This window comes from Mustela nigripes, chromosome 6 (assembly GCF_022355385.1).
Source record: "Mustela nigripes isolate SB6536 chromosome 6, MUSNIG.SB6536, whole genome shotgun sequence".
NCBI lineage: Eukaryota > Metazoa > Chordata > Mammalia > Carnivora > Mustelidae > Mustela > Mustela nigripes.
Window position 1 is genome coordinate 137860068 of NC_081562.1, and position 19447 is coordinate 137879514.

Here is a 19447-nt window from a genome sequence, read left to right on the forward strand (position 1 = left end):
CAGGTCTGTGAATCACCAGGTTTACACACTTCACAGCACTTACCATAGCACATACCTTTCCAGTATCCATCACCCAGCCACACTATCCCTCCCTCCAGCAATCCTTAGTTTGTTTTGTGAGATTGAGAGTCTCTTATGGTTTGTCTCCCTTCCGATCCCATCTTGTTTCATTTATTCTTTTCCTACCCTCCAAACCCCCCATGTTGCCTCTCAGCTTCCTCATATCAGAGGGATCATGTGGTAATTGTCTTTCTCCGATTGACTTATTTCGCTAAGCATGATACGCTCTAGTTCCATCCACGTCGTCGCAAATGGCAAGATTTCATTTCTTTTGATGGCTGCATAGTATTCCAGTGTGTGTGTGTGTGTGTGTGTGTGTGTGTGTGTGTGTGTGCCACATCTTTATCCATGCATCTGTTGATGGACATCTAGGTTCCTTCCGTAGTTTTCTGCCCCCTCTTCTTGTTCCTCCTCCTCTCACCTCAGCCCAGTCCTGTCCTCTTTCCTCCCCTCTCCCGGCCTCCCTCAGTTCCCGACGCCTTTTTCTCTCAGGCCAAATGAGTTCACCAAGGCCTTAGAAACTGAAGAAGCAGGTATCTCCAGAACCCCAATTAGAAGCTTTTGAAAGTAGTTTTTAGGTGGAAATGTTGGTCTGAATGTAGGTTATGTCCATAGCACCATTCATCCTCCGTCATCAGACACGTTGGGACCCAGAAGTCCCTTTTGGGGGCTGACCTGCTTCCCTGACTGCCCATCTACCAGAGTTGTCTAGGAAACCTGCTGAGTTCCAGAAAACCTTCTTGTAGCACACCTGATTCCTACTCAGCTTTCTCTCTTTTATACTTGACTGTGATCCTTGTGAACTGAAGTAGGTAAGATTTTTCTGGATTGACCATGTCTTTTGTGAGAACAGATGGATGAAATTTCCTAATCAATGGAGTTTAGCTAACTCGGTACAGTTGAGCAACTTTTAAATTGATAGCCTGGAAGAGAGTTTCTATTTTTGTTTATTTTTACAGGGTGTCATTTGGGTGGTTCAGTAGTCGAAACGAATAAGTGGGGAAAAAAAAAAAATCAAAGTTTTAACCTAAAGTTTCAGTGTTGCTCTTGGTGATCTCTCACCAAGCTGGGAGTAAGGATGCCCCAACTACTTCCGCTAGAACAGTTACAGACATTTTTTGGGCAGGGTAGCCCTCCTGTTTGTTTGCCTACTCTTCGGCTCACAATATGCTACATGCTGAAATTCACAGCTCTGTCATTTCCCTGTCCTCTTTTCTCCCTGGCATGCTTTGTAAACAGCGGGTCACAGAAAGTCGAGAGAGCCAGATGACTATCGAAGAGAGGAAGCATCTCATCTCTGTGAGAGAAGAAGCCTGGAAGACGAAAGGCAAAGGGGCGGCCAATGACTCCACCCAGTTTACAGTGGCTGGCAGGATGGTGAAGAAAGGTCAGAGTCTGTGTGTGTGTGTGTGTGTGTGTGTGTGTGTGTGTGTGCATGTGTGCATGCCGGGGGGTGGGGGGACACACACACAGACTCAGTTGCCCACGGAAGGGAGGATGGCCTGTGATAATCCAATTTAAAAAATCAAGCCATGGTCTCTTTTAGTTTTTACTCTTATTGAAGTCGTACAGATTTTGGGGGACGTAGATTGGGGAGCTCTTCCTACTGAAAACTCTTTCTTCCTAAATCGCATCATCTTCATGTAAGAAGTATAATTCAATTAGTCACATTTCAGAATTTAGCCAGTTGGCGCCTTTTTTTTTTTTTTTAAAGATTTTATTTATTTGAGAGCGAGAGAATGAGAGAGCACATGAGAAAGGGGGAAGGTCAGAGGGAGAAGTAGGCTCCCCACTGAGCAGAGAGCCTGAGGAGGAACTTGATCCCAGGACTCCAGGATCACGACCTGAGCCGAAAGCAGTCGCTTAACCAACTGAGCCACCCAGAGTTTAGCCATTTGGAAGTTGAGCACAGGTTTCAAAAGCAATGGCAAATCTTCTAAAAAATCTTAGTCCTTTCCCATAATTGCTTTAAAATTATTTTCATTTTCTTGCCACCTGGCAGTCAGTTGACCCAAATAAGCCTTGGTCAGTGAAGAGGGAGTTTGCATCTTCTCTTTTTTAGAGGAGTTCCTAGGTCCCTTTCCATCGAACTAGAGTTTGTTGGCTTACAAAACCCTATATCCGGAGAGGTTTTAATAGATCTTTAAAAAACGTATGCCATCCTGAGGAAGTAGGATTCCCTGCAGACAGTCACTTCTTTGCTGCTGAGCTCTTAAAACTGATTTGAAGTCAGTATTGGAAGATTTATGAAATTGACCAATGCCTCACATGGTCAGTGAAGTCACTTTTTGCCTGACGTGATCAGTAAAGCTTTGAGCCTCCATATCCTGTGGGAAATGGTTAAAATCTGGGGTCCCTTCATCACCTATATGGCTATACTTTCATTTCCTAAGGTATTGTTTGAAAACAAATTTCCTGACTTCGTGATATAAGTGCTCACACGCACTTAGAGTTAATGTATGTTGTCATCAGCTTTCTTAGTTCATGCTTCTCTTCCCTGGAAAACTTCCAGGATCCTCACTTATAAATAGTGCCTAACTCATTGTAGGCACATAATAAATATTTGCAGAAGGAAGGGCGGGGAAACCCTGAATTGTGATTAACTCAAATCTTGGTGTAGGAAAACAGAAGGTAATTTGCTCCCACTGAATGAGGTGGTAACTGCGTATTTTCTTCCTCAGATCAGAGACCTGTATACGCATGTTAAACAACTTTGGCCCGAGCCCTGTTCCTGTGTTAACAAAAGCAGACCCTGAGGCCCATGCTGGTTAAGAACTCAAGCTGGGAACTTGCACCAGAGTTCCCATCTTCCAACTTTTAGCCTGGACTTTTATCCCAATAACTTTGAACTTTGGTTTCTTTCTTCTTCTTCCATCCTAAAAATTACCATTTATTTGTAACCAGGCCCTTATTACCAAATACACTGTCCTTGTCCACAGGGATGTCAGAGGAAGTAGATTTGGAGAACAAGGTCAGAGACGTTCGTATCCCTTAGTGCAGGAGTTTGCTTTCACATTTCTTGAACAAATCCAGGGTCTTTATTTAACAGGTGCTATATGGCTGGCTCAGGAAATAAATGTCTTGTACTTTTCATGTAAGAAAAAAAACTGTATCCTGTTTTTCTAATATTTTTACCATCTACTGTTACATGTTTCACTGGAATCATCAGCTCTTTCTGATTTGCAGTAATATCCTCACTGCAGGATAACATAGTCCCTACGCCACAGCCACAGAGACTTCTCAGCTCAGCGTGTTGCTACATATTAACCCTCATTTTCCTTCCCTTCTCTTACTTTGTTAAGATGTTTTGATGTTCCTAGACTATACCTAAGGATTAGTGCTCTAGTTCTTGTGGCATTTGACAATTCTCCTGAAAGTTCTCAAAATATGCCTTTGAAGAAGAGAGCTGGGAAGATGTCTCTGAAGAGAGTAGGTGGCTGGTTATTGCAGGTAGAATTCACTGAGAAGGGGTGCGGGGAGTGCTTTGTTTAACAGTTTTGAGTTAGGGAGAAACCCTTGCCAGTAGTTGGGAAAGGGAAGGTCCCACCTCTGGGAGCTCTTGTACATGCTGCTGGCTGGATGGGCAGCAGGGGGCGCCCCTACAGTCCGGAGGGCCAAGTTCTCTGCGCTTCAGAGCTTGGAAACTCTTCTGTTGTCTCCCTTGCATCCTTTTAGTAGGTGATGGTTTATGGCACCTGTACAGGCTGTGTTACCAAATTTTACTTTATTATCTTTCAAGAAAGTTTGCTTTCTTACATAAACCTTTTTCAGGCTTGGTCATTGAAACAAATGTTTGGATTTTTATGGACATCATCAAGCAAATGTATGTACCTATTAAGAAGTACTTCTAGAATATCACCTAAAACTGAAGTTTTAAGCCACATTTCTGTATTTTTTCTTTAAAAGTTTTATGCTATTATACATCCCTCTCCAGCGAACAGGAGGAGAGCAATTCATTCATTTATTTTTCCTAGTCAGCGATGGTGAGTTACATATTCCTCAAATGCTGTTCTTTGAGGGATGCTTAAAGGGACAGTGTCATCTAATGATTTCACATTTATTACAAATGAATACAAAGAACATTAACATCTCATTTTGTTCTTTGTAAATGCACTAATTACTTTCCTTTGCAATCCCTTTACTTAGGTGAGGAAAAAGGTACTCATCTTTGTCCTTATTAAGGTTTCTTGTTCCAACCAGAAACCCTCTCTATGCTGAATGCCTTTCTTTCATATGTCCCTAACACTTACACTTTAAAAAAAAAATTCCCCACGCTGCTTTTTTTTTTTTAATATTTTATTTATTAGAGAGAGACAGGCAGAGAGAGTATGCAAGCAGTGGGAGCAGCAGGCAGAGGGAGAAGTAGGTTCCTTACTGAGCAAGGAACCTGACTCGGGATTTGATTCCAATACCCTGGGATCATGACCTGACCCGAAAGGCAGACTCTTAACCGACTGCATTGCCCAGGCATATCCCCCACCCCTGCCTCTGCTCCTTGATAAATGCATGTGAAAGCATTTAGCTAGTTCCCAGCCATACCCGAGATAGAAATGACCCTTCAGCGGTCATAAATCAATTTAAATGTACCCTCTTCTGTGTCTTTCTTCTAAAAGGTTTGTACTCCTTAGGTTATTGTTCAGTAAAATCACTCTCTGACTGATGCCCCCAAAGGCCAAACTGCCCTACCTTGGGTCATCCTGCAGGAAGACCCCAGTGCCAGGGGCCGCTTGGCAGCTGGTATGACACGGCCCATTCTCCGCTGCCTCTGGGGGATGTGGTGCAAATATACTTTCTCTTGAACTACCTCCACCACCTAAAGGGCCTTCAGGACTCACAGCTCCTTGTGTTTTAGTATACTCTGATGCCTTATGTACTCTTCTATTCCACTTAGTGTTCTGGGCACGTTTTCTCACCTGTCTTCATTGTTCCTTTTAGAGTGGCAGCTTCTCAGCTACTGTAGGGCTTAGAAACTATAAAACTCTGTTCACATCTGCAGCTGTCCTACGTAGCAATGATACCTGCTGAATGTACGTACGTGTGCACATGTGTGCCTGTGTGTGAGGTCTGTAAGTTGTAAAGCCTACAATGCGACTATTGGAGATCCGGCAGGGTCCCTGGAATTTCCAGAAATGATCCTGAGATACTAACTAGCTTCTTTGATGTTCTGCAGGTTTGGCATCACCCACGGCCATAACCCCAGTGGCGTCTCCCCTCTGCAGTAAAACAAGGGGCACCACACCAGTTTCTAAGCCCTTGGAAGGTAAGTCACCAAAGCACCTGATATATGCCCATGGGTCTAAGACCAGAAGAGTCCCCATGGTGCTGTCTCATGGATGGTTTCCGCCTACCTAGATATCGAAGCCAGACCAGACATGCAGTTGGAATCGGACCTGAAGCTTGACAGGCTGGAAACCTTTCTGAGGAGGCTGAATAACAAAGGTACATACTGGAAGCCAGAGCGAGGCTTTGGGTTTTGAGCTTGTAGCTCGGCTGTGATTCATAGTCCAATAAGTAGCTAAGGGAACCTAAACAGAAAACCCCGCTTCTCTCTCAGTCTCTAAATCGTGATTCTGATTGCTTTTTCTCCTCAGCTAAATTGTCTCCTTTCTGTTTGACTTCACCAAGTCATAGTGAAAGTATTATCTTCATTACCATTGGTTTGAAAAAGGAAGTCAGAAATGATTGGATTACCTGGGTCTGATTCACTTCTTACTGTACTAGTTCGGGGATCTCCAGTAAGATGGGTTTCTGAGTCCCACTCAGTCCTTGGGATGTCACCCAGTCAGGACTGGGAACACAGTAATTTTGCTTTTATGCTTGAAAGCAGATATTACACAAAATTGACATGATCACACACTGGATGAAGTTTAAATTGTATATGTCAGGTTTTTTTTTTTTTTTTGAGGATTTTATTTATTTATTTGAGATAGAGAGTAAGGAAGAGAGCGTGAGCCAGGGAAGAGATAGAGGCAGAAGCACGGAGCCCAATGCAGGGCTCTATCTCAAGACCCTGGGCTCATGACCTGAGCCACACAGACACTCCTATCTGTCAGTTTCTAATAAGGTAGCAGATGACATATTGCAAGTGATTTCTGAATACATGTTGAAATATATGTCAGTATAAAAGTCCTTAAAGTATATGAAGTAAAGGAATAATATGCAGAACTAGCGTCATCTCAATAAAAATGTCCAGTACTTGAAACTAATCACATACTAAGCACTGGGAGTCGCTACTGTTGACCGTGACCTCCTAACAGGTTGGGGATAATGTAGACAAATGCTTTATACCAGCAACATCAAAGTGTAAGGTCATAACGACTGGCAAGGCAAGGAGTTCAAACAATTTGAAGCCTATTACATATGTATAATGGTGATCTAGCTCAGGGGTCAGGAAACGAATCCAGCCCTCCACCTGTTTTTGTTAATGACGTTTGTTTGGAATGAAGTCATGCTCCCTTGTTAATGTATTGTGAAGAGTCCCTTTTGCCCAGTAGCAGAGGTGAGTGCTTGCCATACAGGCCCTATGACCTACCACGCACAGCCTATAGTGTTTGCCATGTGACCTTTTCCAGAAAAAGTTTTTACTGATTTCTGATCTAGAATGAGGCCGAGGCCATTTCTGCCTCCCGTGGTTCAGAAATGCTCGGTGGGCCTTTATCGCCTCCTGTCCTAACACCTGCCGGGTGCAAGGTTTTTGCAATGGACAGTCCTTCCATGAGACGTCAGGAAGGCCCAGAAACTACCACGTTCTCTCTGCTCTTGGCATTCGGGGGAAATATTTTGAAGACCTCGTGAAGCGTAGTTGGGGTACTGTTTTGACACCAATCCAAGGTCATGTATTCGCTTCGTCTGTCATAGTTGGCGGAGAGACCGTACTCACGGTCACTGGGAAATCTGTGAAGGAGGTCATGAAGCTGGACGATGACGAGACCTTTGCCAGATTTTACCGCAGCATGGATGACACCATCCCGCGAAGCCCTGTGGAGCTGGATGAGGATTTCGATGTCATTTTTGATCCTTATGCCCCTAAGTGAGTGATTTCTGTTTCTTTCACCCACCGAGAAGGGATGATTCTATCGTCAGCCTTCGCACGGTACCTCCATGAGGATCTTCTCTCGCTGCCACCTCCTTCTGCCGCAGACCTTCCTCACAGACACAGGGTTATTCTCTAGAGTCAGGCACTTAGAGTAGGTGACATGCGCACTCCAGAACGGATATGCGCTCGGGCAGGAGGTCGGTGAAGACCGTGTGTGCCGCAGGTGTTTGCCCCCGCCCATAAAAGTAAGGTCACTGCGTTTGTCACATAATTGAATATTGTTTTGCAGATTTTTAGACACACATAAATTTGGCCAGCAATCTCAATGCTGTCTTTGATTTGACATTGAACTCATACTTGTAACCTTGAAAAATATTTGGATTACATGGGCTCAGACTCACAGAATGGACTAGAAAATACATAAAGCAGGTTACTTAACCTCCAATAATCTATGAAATGAATAGATCTGAGAGTCTTCTCAGGGATGACCAAGGGTCGCTCTTCACACGGGATCATGACTAAACCACCTCAGGAAAGCCATTGTGGTTTTGGGATTCCTTTGGTTGCAGGTTCCAGAAGGAAATCCAAGTCAAATGGACTTTGACAAAAGAAAGGTGTAGAGGGATTTATAGGTCCACTTACCGGAAAGTATGAGTGTGAACAAGGTTCCAGAGGCTCCTCAGAACGAGGTCTCTCTCTTGCTGGTGTTTCTTGGGGCTGCTTTGCTGTTGCCAAGCTGTAACCACGTGGCAGACGATGGCCACCATCTGGTGTGGCTGTTTCAGCCACTGGCTTGGCCACTCTAGTACAGCAGCTTCTCTCCTCAGCAGTTCCCTCCAACCCAAGATCCAGGCTGGATTTTCTAGGGTCCGAGCCCTGTCCTAAAGCAATCATAGCCAAGGGGATGGAAGGTGAGGATTGGCCAGAGCCGGTTTCTGGACGCCTGCCCCTCAGAGCCAGAGCCAGTGTCAAGGTTTTCTTACCGGAAGCCAGGGAGAATATATGCTGGGCAGGCTACACCCACAGCCACAGATCACATTTTTTTCCTCCCCACAAATTTATCTGAGTGACTCCCTCTTCCAGAAGACTGTGGGGTCATCATACATTTTCCTGTAAGCTGCTCCAAATACATTTTTTGCATATTTCGGGAGGGGGTGGTGTTCAGTTTTTCTCAATTTTCTATCTTAAAAAATGAACAGCTTTCCATTTCCCAACTTTTTAAATGAAATTTTATGTATTTGCACATTTGTCCTCTTCTCCCAACCCAAATGTCATTGCTTAAATCGTATCTATCTCGGTATAGCTATAGCTGTGTTTATACACACACTGTCACACAGAGGACAGAATTATGTATCAGAGCACAGAGGATGTGCCGTTGGAAACTGAGGGTAGGAGTGGAATCTGTCAGGAGACCGTGTGACTGGATCGCCCCCCTCCCTGTGTCTGGTCTGCCCCCAGAGAGTCGTGTGAGTGCGTGGCCATTGTTGCTGGCTTCTTGGGCCTGTCTTATTTCAATAGAGTCTTCAAAGGGTGGTTACTTTTCAGAAAGGCGCAAAGAGTTGAGAGGAGGCTCGTTGTGGGGGAGTTCCGAAGGCAGCTGAAAACCAGTTTTTTCACAGAAAACAAAGTTTAGTCTGGAGGAAAGAGAAATCGAGAAGCAGTGACTGGCTGTAAATTACTGAAGGGCTCGCCAGTGACAGGAGTAGACGTGCCTAATACTCCAGTCCATGGGTGTGATCAGGGTAGGAACGAACTTTCTACCCTTCAGAGCATTCTAGTAGTGGAATGAGCTGCCCCACAAAGCTTCAGATGCACGGCCAGGCAGAGACCACAGGGTGTGCTGTGGTGTGTGGGGCCTGGAGCCTCCAGGATCTTGGACTAAATGGGCCTGAATCCCCCATCTCCAAGATTCTATGTGTACATGTCCGGGAGTGACGGGCAGGAGGAGGACTTGTAAGACAATGAAATCAGAAAATAAAATGATAAGAGACTTATTTCACATTGGAGAGCCCCAGATAACCCAGGCGTGGACAATAAGCAGACCAAGGCCACAACTCCACTTTGCTTCCCAGGTTGACCTCCTCTGTGGCCGAGCACAAGCGTGCAGTGAGGCCCAAGCGTCGGGTCCAGGCTTCCAAAAACCCCTTGAAAATGCTGGCAGCCAGAGAAGACCTCCTTCAGGAATACACGGAGCAGAGACTAAACGTTGCCTTCATGGAGTCGAAGCGCATGAAAGTAGAAAAAAGTGAGTATGTGGAACCACTGCTCCACCTCTCTGTGGGCGTCTGGCGATTAGGTGATTTTAATCTTTTTCTGCCTTGCTGGGGTCAGTCATGTGCTCAAAAGACACTCATCAAATAAAAATGATTGCACAGACGTACGTGCACACCTGCCTCAAAATGGAAAGGCTTTTTGCAGAACTTCTTAGAGCGTGGAGTGTCTGTTCACTACATTAACTCATTTTCTTATTTTTTAAAAAAGTTTTTATTTATTTATGGGACAGAGAGAGTACTCTGGCAGAGGGAGAGAGAAAAGCAGGCTCCTCGCTGAGCAGGGAGCTCGGTGCGGGGCTCGATCCCAGGACCCTGAGATCATGACCTGAGCCAAAGGTGGATGCTTAACCCACTGAGCCACCCAGGCGCCCTGTATTTAAGTTATCCTGTTTTGCTGAGTTTTCTGTTCAAGAGATTGGAGGAGAAGGGTTTTGTAGTTCAACCCATTTTCAGCTCCGTAGAGCCCAAACACAGTAATTCCCCACTTAATCTTGTTTGAGAGCAAATCATTAGATCTCTCATGAGAAAATGAGAAAATTTCTCATGAGAAAATGTCCCAAATGGCTGCTTTTCCTAATCTTAGATTTTCATATTACTAATTAATGCATAAACCAATGCTTTCCAAATTTCATTTAATAGGAGCCTTGGAAATTGGGGATGTGGATTGGGTACTGTTGGGGCTTTGGGGTAGAGGTGGTGAATATGAGTGAGGCAGTAGCTCTGTGCCCTGTGTCCCACTTCTGGCTCAGCTGCTCTGCTCTCCTCAGCCTGATGAAGTAGGGTCCCTTGTTCTGAAACAGTGGTTTTCTTAGTGGACGTAATTTGGGTATACACCATTTGCAGATTGAATAGTCTGGCTATAATTTGTATTTTCCTTTAGCACTTGTAAACCTACTTCTGAAAGTTTTTCTTAGAAATACAGTATTTACATGAAGTATTTTGTCTTTTCATTATAACTGATTGACTAAGAAGATATTTCAAAACCTCTGTGCCACACGAATTGTTAAGTAGTATAAGACCTTAATCCCGGCAAAATAATTTTCTCAATTTCTTTCAGCCTAGACATTTTTTAAAAAACAATCAGTTGAAGAAATAAAGTCTTCTTGGCACAAATTTTAGGTATTTTTCCTCTATCTCCACTTTTGGGGGCTTGGAAATGGCTTTGTGATGACTGACATGTACACATTTGTTGGTGTACATGGAAAAACCCAGCATCTTCTTACAATGGTCTTAATTCTGAGGGCAGAAGACTTTAAGGGATTATCTAGTTGATCACTTTGCCTCCAGGAAAAAGATTAGGACTAACCCATCCCTACAAGAGTGCCTGCTTTTCTACATGTAAAGACTTTGTTGAAAGATACCTCATAGCCTTCCTTGTGAGTGTGTTGACATTAACATCCAAACATTGTTAGGGATTATATTCACTTTCAGTGGAATTGGGACATGGGAGTCCAGCTCCTGATTTTGTAGCAAAAGAGCTGGTCCACACTGTCCCTCGATTCTTGTCCCCCCGGCAAGGTGAGATGTGACGTGTGTCCGCAAGCAGCTGGTACTTTGGGGACAGAATTGAATCCTGAGTACAGGAGTTCAGCCCTGTACCGCCTCGTCACCTAAACCTGAGGATGGTCTCCCCCTCAGGATTAACCTTCTGAGAAAAAGCTAGTTGATGATGAATCTCTGGTGGCAAATGTCATTTCACCAGCCCGTCTTGCTCCCCCTTCCCCACTGTTTCCTTATTCAACCCTCCCAGTGTCTGCCAACTCCAACTTCTCCGAAGTCACTCTGGCAGGTTTAGCCAGTAAAGAAAACTTCAGCAACATCAGCCTGCGGAGCGTCAATCTGACCGAACAGAATTCCAACAACAGTGCGGTGCCCTACAAGAAGCTGATGCTCCTACAGATTAAAGGTACTTAGGAGCCGTGAGGAGGAACCACGCATAGAGCAGGGGTTTGAGTCCACCTTCAGGGGGAGGGAGTGCATGCTCTTTGAGAACCTACTGTGGGCAGAGCACTGTGCTACCTCCAGTCATCTAAGCTTCACAAAATCCCATGAGGTGGCAGATGTGATGCCCACTGAGGCTTGGTGTGGTTAGTGATGCACCTGAGGTCACAGCGGCTGTTTGAGTGGCAGAGGTGGATTTGCACCCAGGTCTCTCCCATTCCAGAAGCTCAGCTTCTGTGGCCGCCTCCCCTTGCCCTCTGAGCCCCATCACCACGCTGTCCTGTAGTTCCAGCAATCCCTGAAGTCTTCGTGGGGGCTGTCTCCACTCAGTTCTCCTCGCTAAGGTGAGCAAAGTTAGTGTGGGCCAGAGGCAGAGATGCAAGTTCTTGGAACTAACTTTCCTGGAGGAAGGAACTTAATGAATCCATACACATGCTGTAAAAGGACCCCAGTGGCAGTCCTAAGACACATGATGACATGTAAGAAAGCACTAACACGGGAGAGTAATCTAGAAGGCCTTCACTAGAAACCCCCTTCTATCACTGTTTGTCATGGAGCCCGTGTTGGTAGACGAGAATCTTTAGAACTGTAAGAGTCTGTAGCAGGGGTGCTTCCTGGCCCTTCCTATGGCTTGGAGAGTTCTCCTCTCTGGCAAGATGGTGACTCTTTGCCTCCTGCCTTACAGGAAGAAGACATGTGCAGACCAGACTGGTTGAACCTCGAGCTTCGTCCCTCAACAGTGGGGACTGCTTCCTCCTGCTCTCTCCCCATTACTGTTTTGTGTGGGTAGGAGAGTTTGCAAATGTCATAGAAAAGGCAAAGGTTGGTATCTGAAAAATAAGAAATGTTGAGTTAAACACCTCCTTTACGCACTGATAGAATGTTCTACCAGTTGCTAGGTCTTTACAGGGCTTCTCAAATGCCAAATGTTTCATGCAAGTGAGAAGGGAGAGAGGCAGTATTTCTTTTGCTGAATGTCTCTCAAACACGCATTCATTAGGTGCTCGAGTGGGAAGTTTTAGAAGGATTATGACCTATCCCACCAGTTTTTAACTCCTATTCCACTCCTGTGTGAAAAAGGAACGGCACATCCCTTCAAAGCTGTTTATCCTAGGTACCTATGAAATGCTGCTACCGGCTTATTGAATAAAAAACCTCATGGGCAAAAGCCCAGAGAATGGGTATTTTTCCAAAACTTCATGAGTAACCTATTGTATTTAAAAATAAAGAATGGTTGCTCTAGAGAGTTGTGCCCCCTGGTCCTTGAGTTCCATTCTCCTGACCTTGCTGAAAATACCCAAGGCCCCGTGCCTGCAGCCCCTGTGGTCACATGGTCTCCCCTGCAGACCTGCCATTTTTGCCTCCAGCTTCAGTATGCACCACTCTGCCTCACCACAGGCTTGTCTATCTAGGTAATTGTGCTCCTCCCTTTTTCCAGGCCTCAGAACTGGCAAGTTTAATTCAGACGAAGAGGGAACTTGGTTGTAGAGCTACTTACGTCCAGACTATTGAAGAAGGAATTAATACACACACTCATGCGGCCAAAGACTTCTGGAAGCTTCTGGGCGGCCAAACCAGTTACCAGTGTGAGAATTTACTGTATTTTCAGAGCCTCGTGAGGCTTTTCTAATCCCCTACTTCCTTCTTCTAAACTGGCCACTTTTCAGTGTAAAATGTCATCCTGTCTTCTTGTTCTCATCCCAAAGCTGCTGGAGACCCAAAAGAAGATGAACTTTATGAAACAGCCATAATTGAAACAAACTGCATTTACCGTCTGATGGACGACAAACTTGTCCCTGATGACGACTACTGGGGGAAGATTCCCAAGTGCTCCCTTCTGCAGTCCAAAGAGGTACAGTGCGTGGGCACCGTCCTCGCCAAGAGAGCACTTGGCACGGGGTTGCCCAGTAACACCCACCCCACATGCCAGAGAAACGCTGGCCGGCGTTCGTGCCTGGTGTGGAACAGTGACGTATTTTTACAGGATATTTACTTGTGAATGCAAACCATCACTCCATCTTAAATATGAGGATAGAATTCAAAAAATATTTTTTTTAAGATTTTTTTTTAAGATTTTTTAAAAGATTTTATTTATTTATTTGACATAGAAAGACACAGTGAGAGAGGAACACAAGCAGGGGCAGAGGGAAAGGGAGAAACAGGCTTCCTGCCGAGCAGGGAGCCCGATGCGGGACTTGATCCCAGAATGCTGGGATCACGACCTGAGCTGACGCTCAATGACTGAGCCACCCAGGTGCCCCCAGAATTCAGAACATTGTTCAGAGGAGTCATGGGTCATTGAAGGCCTTCTGTTTTAGGCAAAATGTAAATTTTTTTTTCTTTATTTTTTGGGAGGATTTTTATTGTATTCTTTTGCTTATCTGTATGAGGTAGTGGATGTCAACTGAACTAAATTGTGGTAATCATTTCACAGTACATGTAAATCAAGTCATTGTGCCTTCTGTCTTACACTTATATGGCACTGTGTGCAAGTATTTATCAGTATAACCAGGGAATAAGATAAAAATACTCCTTAGCCCTATCTCTTGATTTTCTATAAACAAAGTTTCAGGAATAATAGATACATGTTTATATAATTTGGGTTTACCAAGTAATATACTAGCTTTTTTCTCCTATATCAGTAAGTATTTACTAATTACATACACTGTCATTACCATCGTCTGGTAAGACACGAAAAGTTGAAGACACGAAAGATCCTTAAATTTCATTGGGTAGAGGAGTATTAGAAAGAAGGTCTTCCAGAGCTAGGTCAATTGTATGACACCTGTGGGCATTTAAATGGAAAAGCAAAATCACAGAGAAGAAATAATCAGGAGTAATTTTAAAGGGAAGGTGCAGTTGAGTCTCGCTGGGAGCTGAGTAGGATTTGGATTGCCGGACAGGAAGGAAGAAATTATTCTAGGATGAAAGAGTCAGATAAACCAGAGGTACGGAAATAAGAAATGGCATTACATTCATGCATTCACTCAGCAAACACTTCCTAAGGTCCTGTAAATGTCAGTACGGTATGGTCTCTGCCCTGGAGGGTGCTGGAACTGTACAGAGGGGAGTCCGCCTCAGTGGCCCTCAGGGCCTAGCATTTAAGAAGTGGCCACTGTATATGCTCAGGGAATGAAAGAGCAGGGGGACAGGGAAGAAAGAAGGGAAAGAAGGCAGGTAGGAAAATGCAGTTAAATAACTTGCCATGGAAGCTGGTGAGTTCAGCACAAGACGGAAATCAGAGCCACAGGCCAGGGGCCAGCGTGGCAGGGCAGTGCCAGCTGTCGCCCCATCAGACTTGGTCAGTGCACACCTCATTCAACCGGAGCAGGGCTCTGAAGTTAACCTGTTGCTCTCTGTGGCCTTTCCAGGTACTGGTGTTCGACTTCGGTAGTGAAGTGTACGTTTGGCACGGAAAAGAAGTCACATTAGCACAACGGAAAATAGCTTTTCAGCTGGCAAAGCACTTATGGAACGGAACCTTTGACTATGAGAACTGTGACATCAACCCGTTGGATCCTGGAGAATGCAACCCGCTTATTCCCAGGTATTTCCGTCAGCCGCCAGTGGTGTGGGAGATCAAGCAGGTTCCCTCAGCGGGCCTGAGTTCCCCCCACGCTCACCTGCTGTCACTCTTCCTAGGGTTTCCTTTTCATCACTGACTGCAGGCAGTACCCTGAATACTCACAAAAAGAGTATTTCTTTAGCTTTTGCCTAACTGATGTGGAAATACGGATGCCGTCATCTTCCCGATGCTGTGTTCAGTCTCTCCTTTCTTGAGGTGAACAAATTGTTCCCACCTGCGGCCTCCCAGGGGCTGTCCTGGCAGATGAGTAGCAATTGTTGAAACAAATTACATGCGGATCTGAAAAGGCTCCAGGACCTGGAATAACGCCATCGATCCGAAGGGGCAAAAGCGACATATTTTCTTCTCATTTCACGCCTCCTCAGCATAGCTCTCAAAGTCCAGGATTTACCATGTCTTTGGCAGTAGATGACGTCTGTGCCTTTTGGGGGACAGGGAGTGAGAGGGAGGATACTGTATTGAAATCATTGTAACTTTAATATTTCCGACTGGGAGTAGATGAGCGAGCACCTAACCTGGGGCTTCTCAGCACATCCCAGAGCAGAATCACCTGAGAAGCTTTCAAAAAAATGCATGTGCCAGGCCCAGCCCCAGCGCTGGCCCCTGGGATGTATTCTCAGTTCATGTGGGGTAGGGCTCGTGAGTCCGTGTGTCTTAAGAGCCTCCTTGCGGCCTCTCCTAAGGGGCAGCCAAGAGTAAGCCCAGAGCCCCTCCTACCCGATTAGGAGCTAAAGCACTGAGGTGTCCAGACTTAGCCCACTTTGCACATGGAAGTCAGCACGGAGGAAAGTGCTCGCGCGCTCCTGCCCCCCTGCCACCACTGCCTCTCGTGCTTGCTTGACTCCCAGCATAAAAAATCATTGTCTAAAGCTGAAAGCAAGCGCTCTGCCGATAGGCATCCTAGTGAACACTGCAGAGTAAAATTTATATGAAGGATGATCATTCAGACATTTGCCGTGAAAGACCGCAGCCTCACAAGGGAGCCCTGCATTTTCCAGAGTTGCTGGTACCTGGTTCCCAGAGTCCTGCGAGAGTACGCGGTGGGAGCATGTGTGTACCGTGCTGTCCCCCAGCAGCCTCCCTAGGGGCCGGCAGCCTCCTTGATGGGCCCTAGCTGTGACGTCAGAAGCCGAGTCCTAACGAAACAGGAAGTGACGGAGCACGGGCCCCAGTGAGCACTGCTCAGCAGTCTCGTGGGGTGTAGCGTCCCAGTCTCTGTTCACAACCGAAGACTGATGTGGAAGGATGAACAGTGCTCTCTTGAGCCCTCTTCAGCCACCATGTCCTTGACTTTGTTTCTGAGTTATCAGTGTTTGGAGCCGTTTCAAGCTCTGTGATCCTAGGTAGGACCAGGCCTCCAGGTTGGGCTGTGCCACTTCCTTTTCTGTGCACTTATGCTCCCCCGGGCCACTGTCTTGTCTGGTGGATTAGAAATAAATATGCAGAAATTCTTTTAATGATCTATGAAAGTATGCTCCTTTTAGTAACGGGAGAATTTCATCTGTTCCTGGACGCCAGAGAGCTTCATCGTAACATGACTTAATAGAGAATTCAGGGCCTCCCTCCCATCTACCCATTAAAGTGACAGACACATGGTGAGCATCTGCTGGGGACTCTGGGGGCATGTGGCTCCTGCCTTCTCCTGGCTCCCAGGCTAGTGCACCGCCCTCAGTGGGTCCCAGACACCATTTGCTAGAAAAGTCCACTCCTGACGGGGTTCACATCCCACTTAGGCATCTCAACTCCACGCACACAAAGTCTTGCCAGGCCTCAGGCTGAAATACTAAAATACCACTTACCTGAGCACACGAACCACTCATTCTCCATACCACTAATGTATTCTGAGTTGTTTTCGGTAGCCACGTGCATCTGTTTTCAGTCTCTTTCCTTTGTTTACAGGTGGCTTAATCTCTGTTCTTTTCCTGTCTCCTCCCCCTCCCACCCACCCTTGCAGGAAAGGACAGGGGCGACCTGATTGGGCAATATTCGGGAGACTTACAGAACACAATGAGACAATTTTGTTCAAGGAGAAGTTCCTTGACTGGACTGAACTGAAGAGACCTAATGAGAAGAGCGCCAGCGAACTTGCCCAGCCAAAGGTAGTTTTGGAAAGCAAGTCTCAAACCTCAGGCTTTGTTCGAGATCCCAGCAGAAGAGGCCTGGATGCTAAAAGCCTTCCTAGGGTTTCTGGGAGATCAGTGTTGTGGGGGGGGTTATTTAGGACTCCCACAGCCCTACCCTAAAATGCAGTGAAATGCCGAGACAGAGCTGCAAAGCCTTTTCCACTGTCCCACTAATAGGGGAACAGCAGTGAGTGTCACAAGAAGTGGCTTTAGAAACAGGCCGCTGAACCAGCATCCTTCCGTTCCCTCGTAGGAAGATCCTAGGGCCGAAGCCAAGCCGTATGATGTGGCGCTGATGGTGCCGGTGCCCCAGGCGACAGCGGGCACGGTGCTGGACGGGGTGAACGTGGGTCGTGGCTATGGCCTGGTGGAAGGGGACGACAGGAGGCAGTTTGAGATCGCCAGCGTGTCTGTGGATGTCTGGCACATCCTGGAGTTCGACTACAGCAGGCTTCCCAAACAGAGCATCGGGCAGTTCCACGAGGGGGACGCCTATGTGGTCAAGTGGAAGTACATGGTGAGCACCGCAGGTTAGTGAGCACTTCCATTTTCTCTGCGCCGACCTGGGGAGCTTGGGGGTGGCAGCGAGCCTGTCTTCGCGCCCCGTCCCCGTGTGCGCTGCCTTTCCCTCAGCCACGCGGACAGTGCGCCAGTCTGATGGTTTGCTCTGAGGACCATTTGGTCAACGTTGAAGATGGGTCCCAATGAGCCAGTGTTGCTAGTGAATGTCATGGTTCCCTTGAGAAGTTAAACATGCGCATTAAGGTTTCTCTGCTCCCCTCACTCCTTCCCCAGCTCTGTCCCCAGATGTTCTCTAGGAAAGTGGTGATTTGCCTCCAAATGATACTTACCATGTGGCTGTCTGCTGCCTAAAGTCTTGTGAAGCGTATCCGGATGGCTTAGAACTAGAACCACATGGTGTGGTAACGCACCAGAGATTGATGAGAACTAAAATGAGCTATATCCTCTGAGGATGAGAGCACCAGCGCGCTCTGGGGATCTGGTAGAAGAAATACATAGTCCAGCTGCTCACAGTTCCTGTCAGTGAAACACTCGAGGAAAACACTCAGTCGTATGCTTCGCACGAGAAGCAGTGAGCGGGGAGAGTCAGTGGACTTTGGAGGGAGAATCCCTATTCCCTGCCAAGAAGTAGCCCATTCTCAGCACCATTTAGGAGTTTGTCACAGCTTTGTGGTCTTGAGATTCAGCTCTTGAGAGTTCACTCACCTCTCAGACAGCCTCTCTGCTCTCCAGATGTGGCTCCCCCAGGGCCCCAGGGGGGTGGAGGCTGTGGTCTGCTGATCAGACCCCCGTAGACTCAAAACCCATTTATTTCTTTCCTAATTCAATCTGTTAATTGCTGATGGCATTTGCTGAGCACCTAATCTCTCTTCTGGGTATAAGACATAGATTTTAAGGGGAAGTAAAGACATCAGGCCCTACCTTCTAAACACATATGGCATAAATAACTGTAAGGCCAGTGTGGGGAGAAGCAGCTGTGCCATGCCATGGGAGGAGAGCTGGGTTCCCCGAGGCCGGCTCTGTGGGAGGCCCCTGGCTGGGCATCGCCTGGTGGGACAGGAGGCCGTGCCCAGAGCTGTCTAGGTATGCCCCGGTCCTGGAGGCCCACCTGGTTCACGAGGCACAGCACTGGTGGCTTCGCTGCGCACCCTGGCTGAGTGCCTCCCCAGGCTTCATGCGATGTACCCTGTTGTTATGCCGATTGCTCAGTGAGAAAGAGGACACACGCTTAAGTCACCTGCCCAAAGTCACACAGCAAGTCGAGAGCAGGTTAGGACCCTAAGACTGCCTTTCCCATGTGTAAGGAGGACCTGGGGCTTGAAAGAAAGGCCACAGGCCCAGGGGCCACACAGCCCAGCTCCGCATCTTCTCTCAGGCCCCACATACCAGCTCTGCAAGGTGGGTAAAGTGACTTAGCCTGTCCGAGCATCGATGTTCTCACCTAGAAAACAGAGGTCGTATCCAGCTCACAGATTATTATAATCTGGCACAGATGATGCTTAGCATGGGCCAGGCACAGGAATAATCATCACCGATGTCCTGAGCAACAAAAGCAAGATCATTGTGAATCAGGTGAATCTAAGAGTTAGGAGGCCTTCACAGCCTATTCTCTTGGAGGCCCCTAAGAAATAATGACTTGGCGCAGGCAGATACTTTCTTCTGTATTTCCTCCCAGTATACTCCACGCACATCTCCCAGCCAGCTCCGGCAGCATCTCCACAGCCACAACTCTGAACAAGTCCAGCTGCAGAGCATTAAGTCAGAGCAGGGAGCATTCAGATTTCCAGATGGTCCCTCTGGGAGCAGAGAAGCATAGCCCAGTGACATTAACAGTGGCCCCTGGGGGACTGTGGTCCAGCCCCTCATCACTCGTACCCCACAAGGGCCACACCTGCAAACAGGACTG

General features: G+C 46.7%; 1 protein-coding gene across 11 annotated transcripts in view; it reads left to right on the top strand.

The window, feature by feature from the left end:
- SVIL (supervillin) overlaps nucleotides 1-19447 on the top strand; it is a 121084-nt gene that overhangs the window by 85282 nt on the left and 16355 nt on the right. For all 11 annotated transcript variants that reach the window (XM_059404341.1, XM_059404340.1, XM_059404334.1 and 8 more), the window contains 12 exons: nucleotides 1300-1447; nucleotides 5231-5320; nucleotides 5413-5499; nucleotides 6919-7090; nucleotides 9169-9341; nucleotides 11120-11275; nucleotides 11996-12132; nucleotides 12749-12896; nucleotides 13017-13162; nucleotides 14682-14857; nucleotides 16851-16995; nucleotides 17273-17549. In XM_059404341.1, coding sequence (XP_059260324.1) covers nucleotides 1300-1447; nucleotides 5231-5320; nucleotides 5413-5499; nucleotides 6919-7090; nucleotides 9169-9341; nucleotides 11120-11275; nucleotides 11996-12132; nucleotides 12749-12896; nucleotides 13017-13162; nucleotides 14682-14857; nucleotides 16851-16995; nucleotides 17273-17549 — 1855 coding nt within the window. The remainder of the gene's footprint in view (nucleotides 1-1299; nucleotides 1448-5230; nucleotides 5321-5412; nucleotides 5500-6918; nucleotides 7091-9168; nucleotides 9342-11119; nucleotides 11276-11995; nucleotides 12133-12748; nucleotides 12897-13016; nucleotides 13163-14681; nucleotides 14858-16850; nucleotides 16996-17272; nucleotides 17550-19447) is intronic.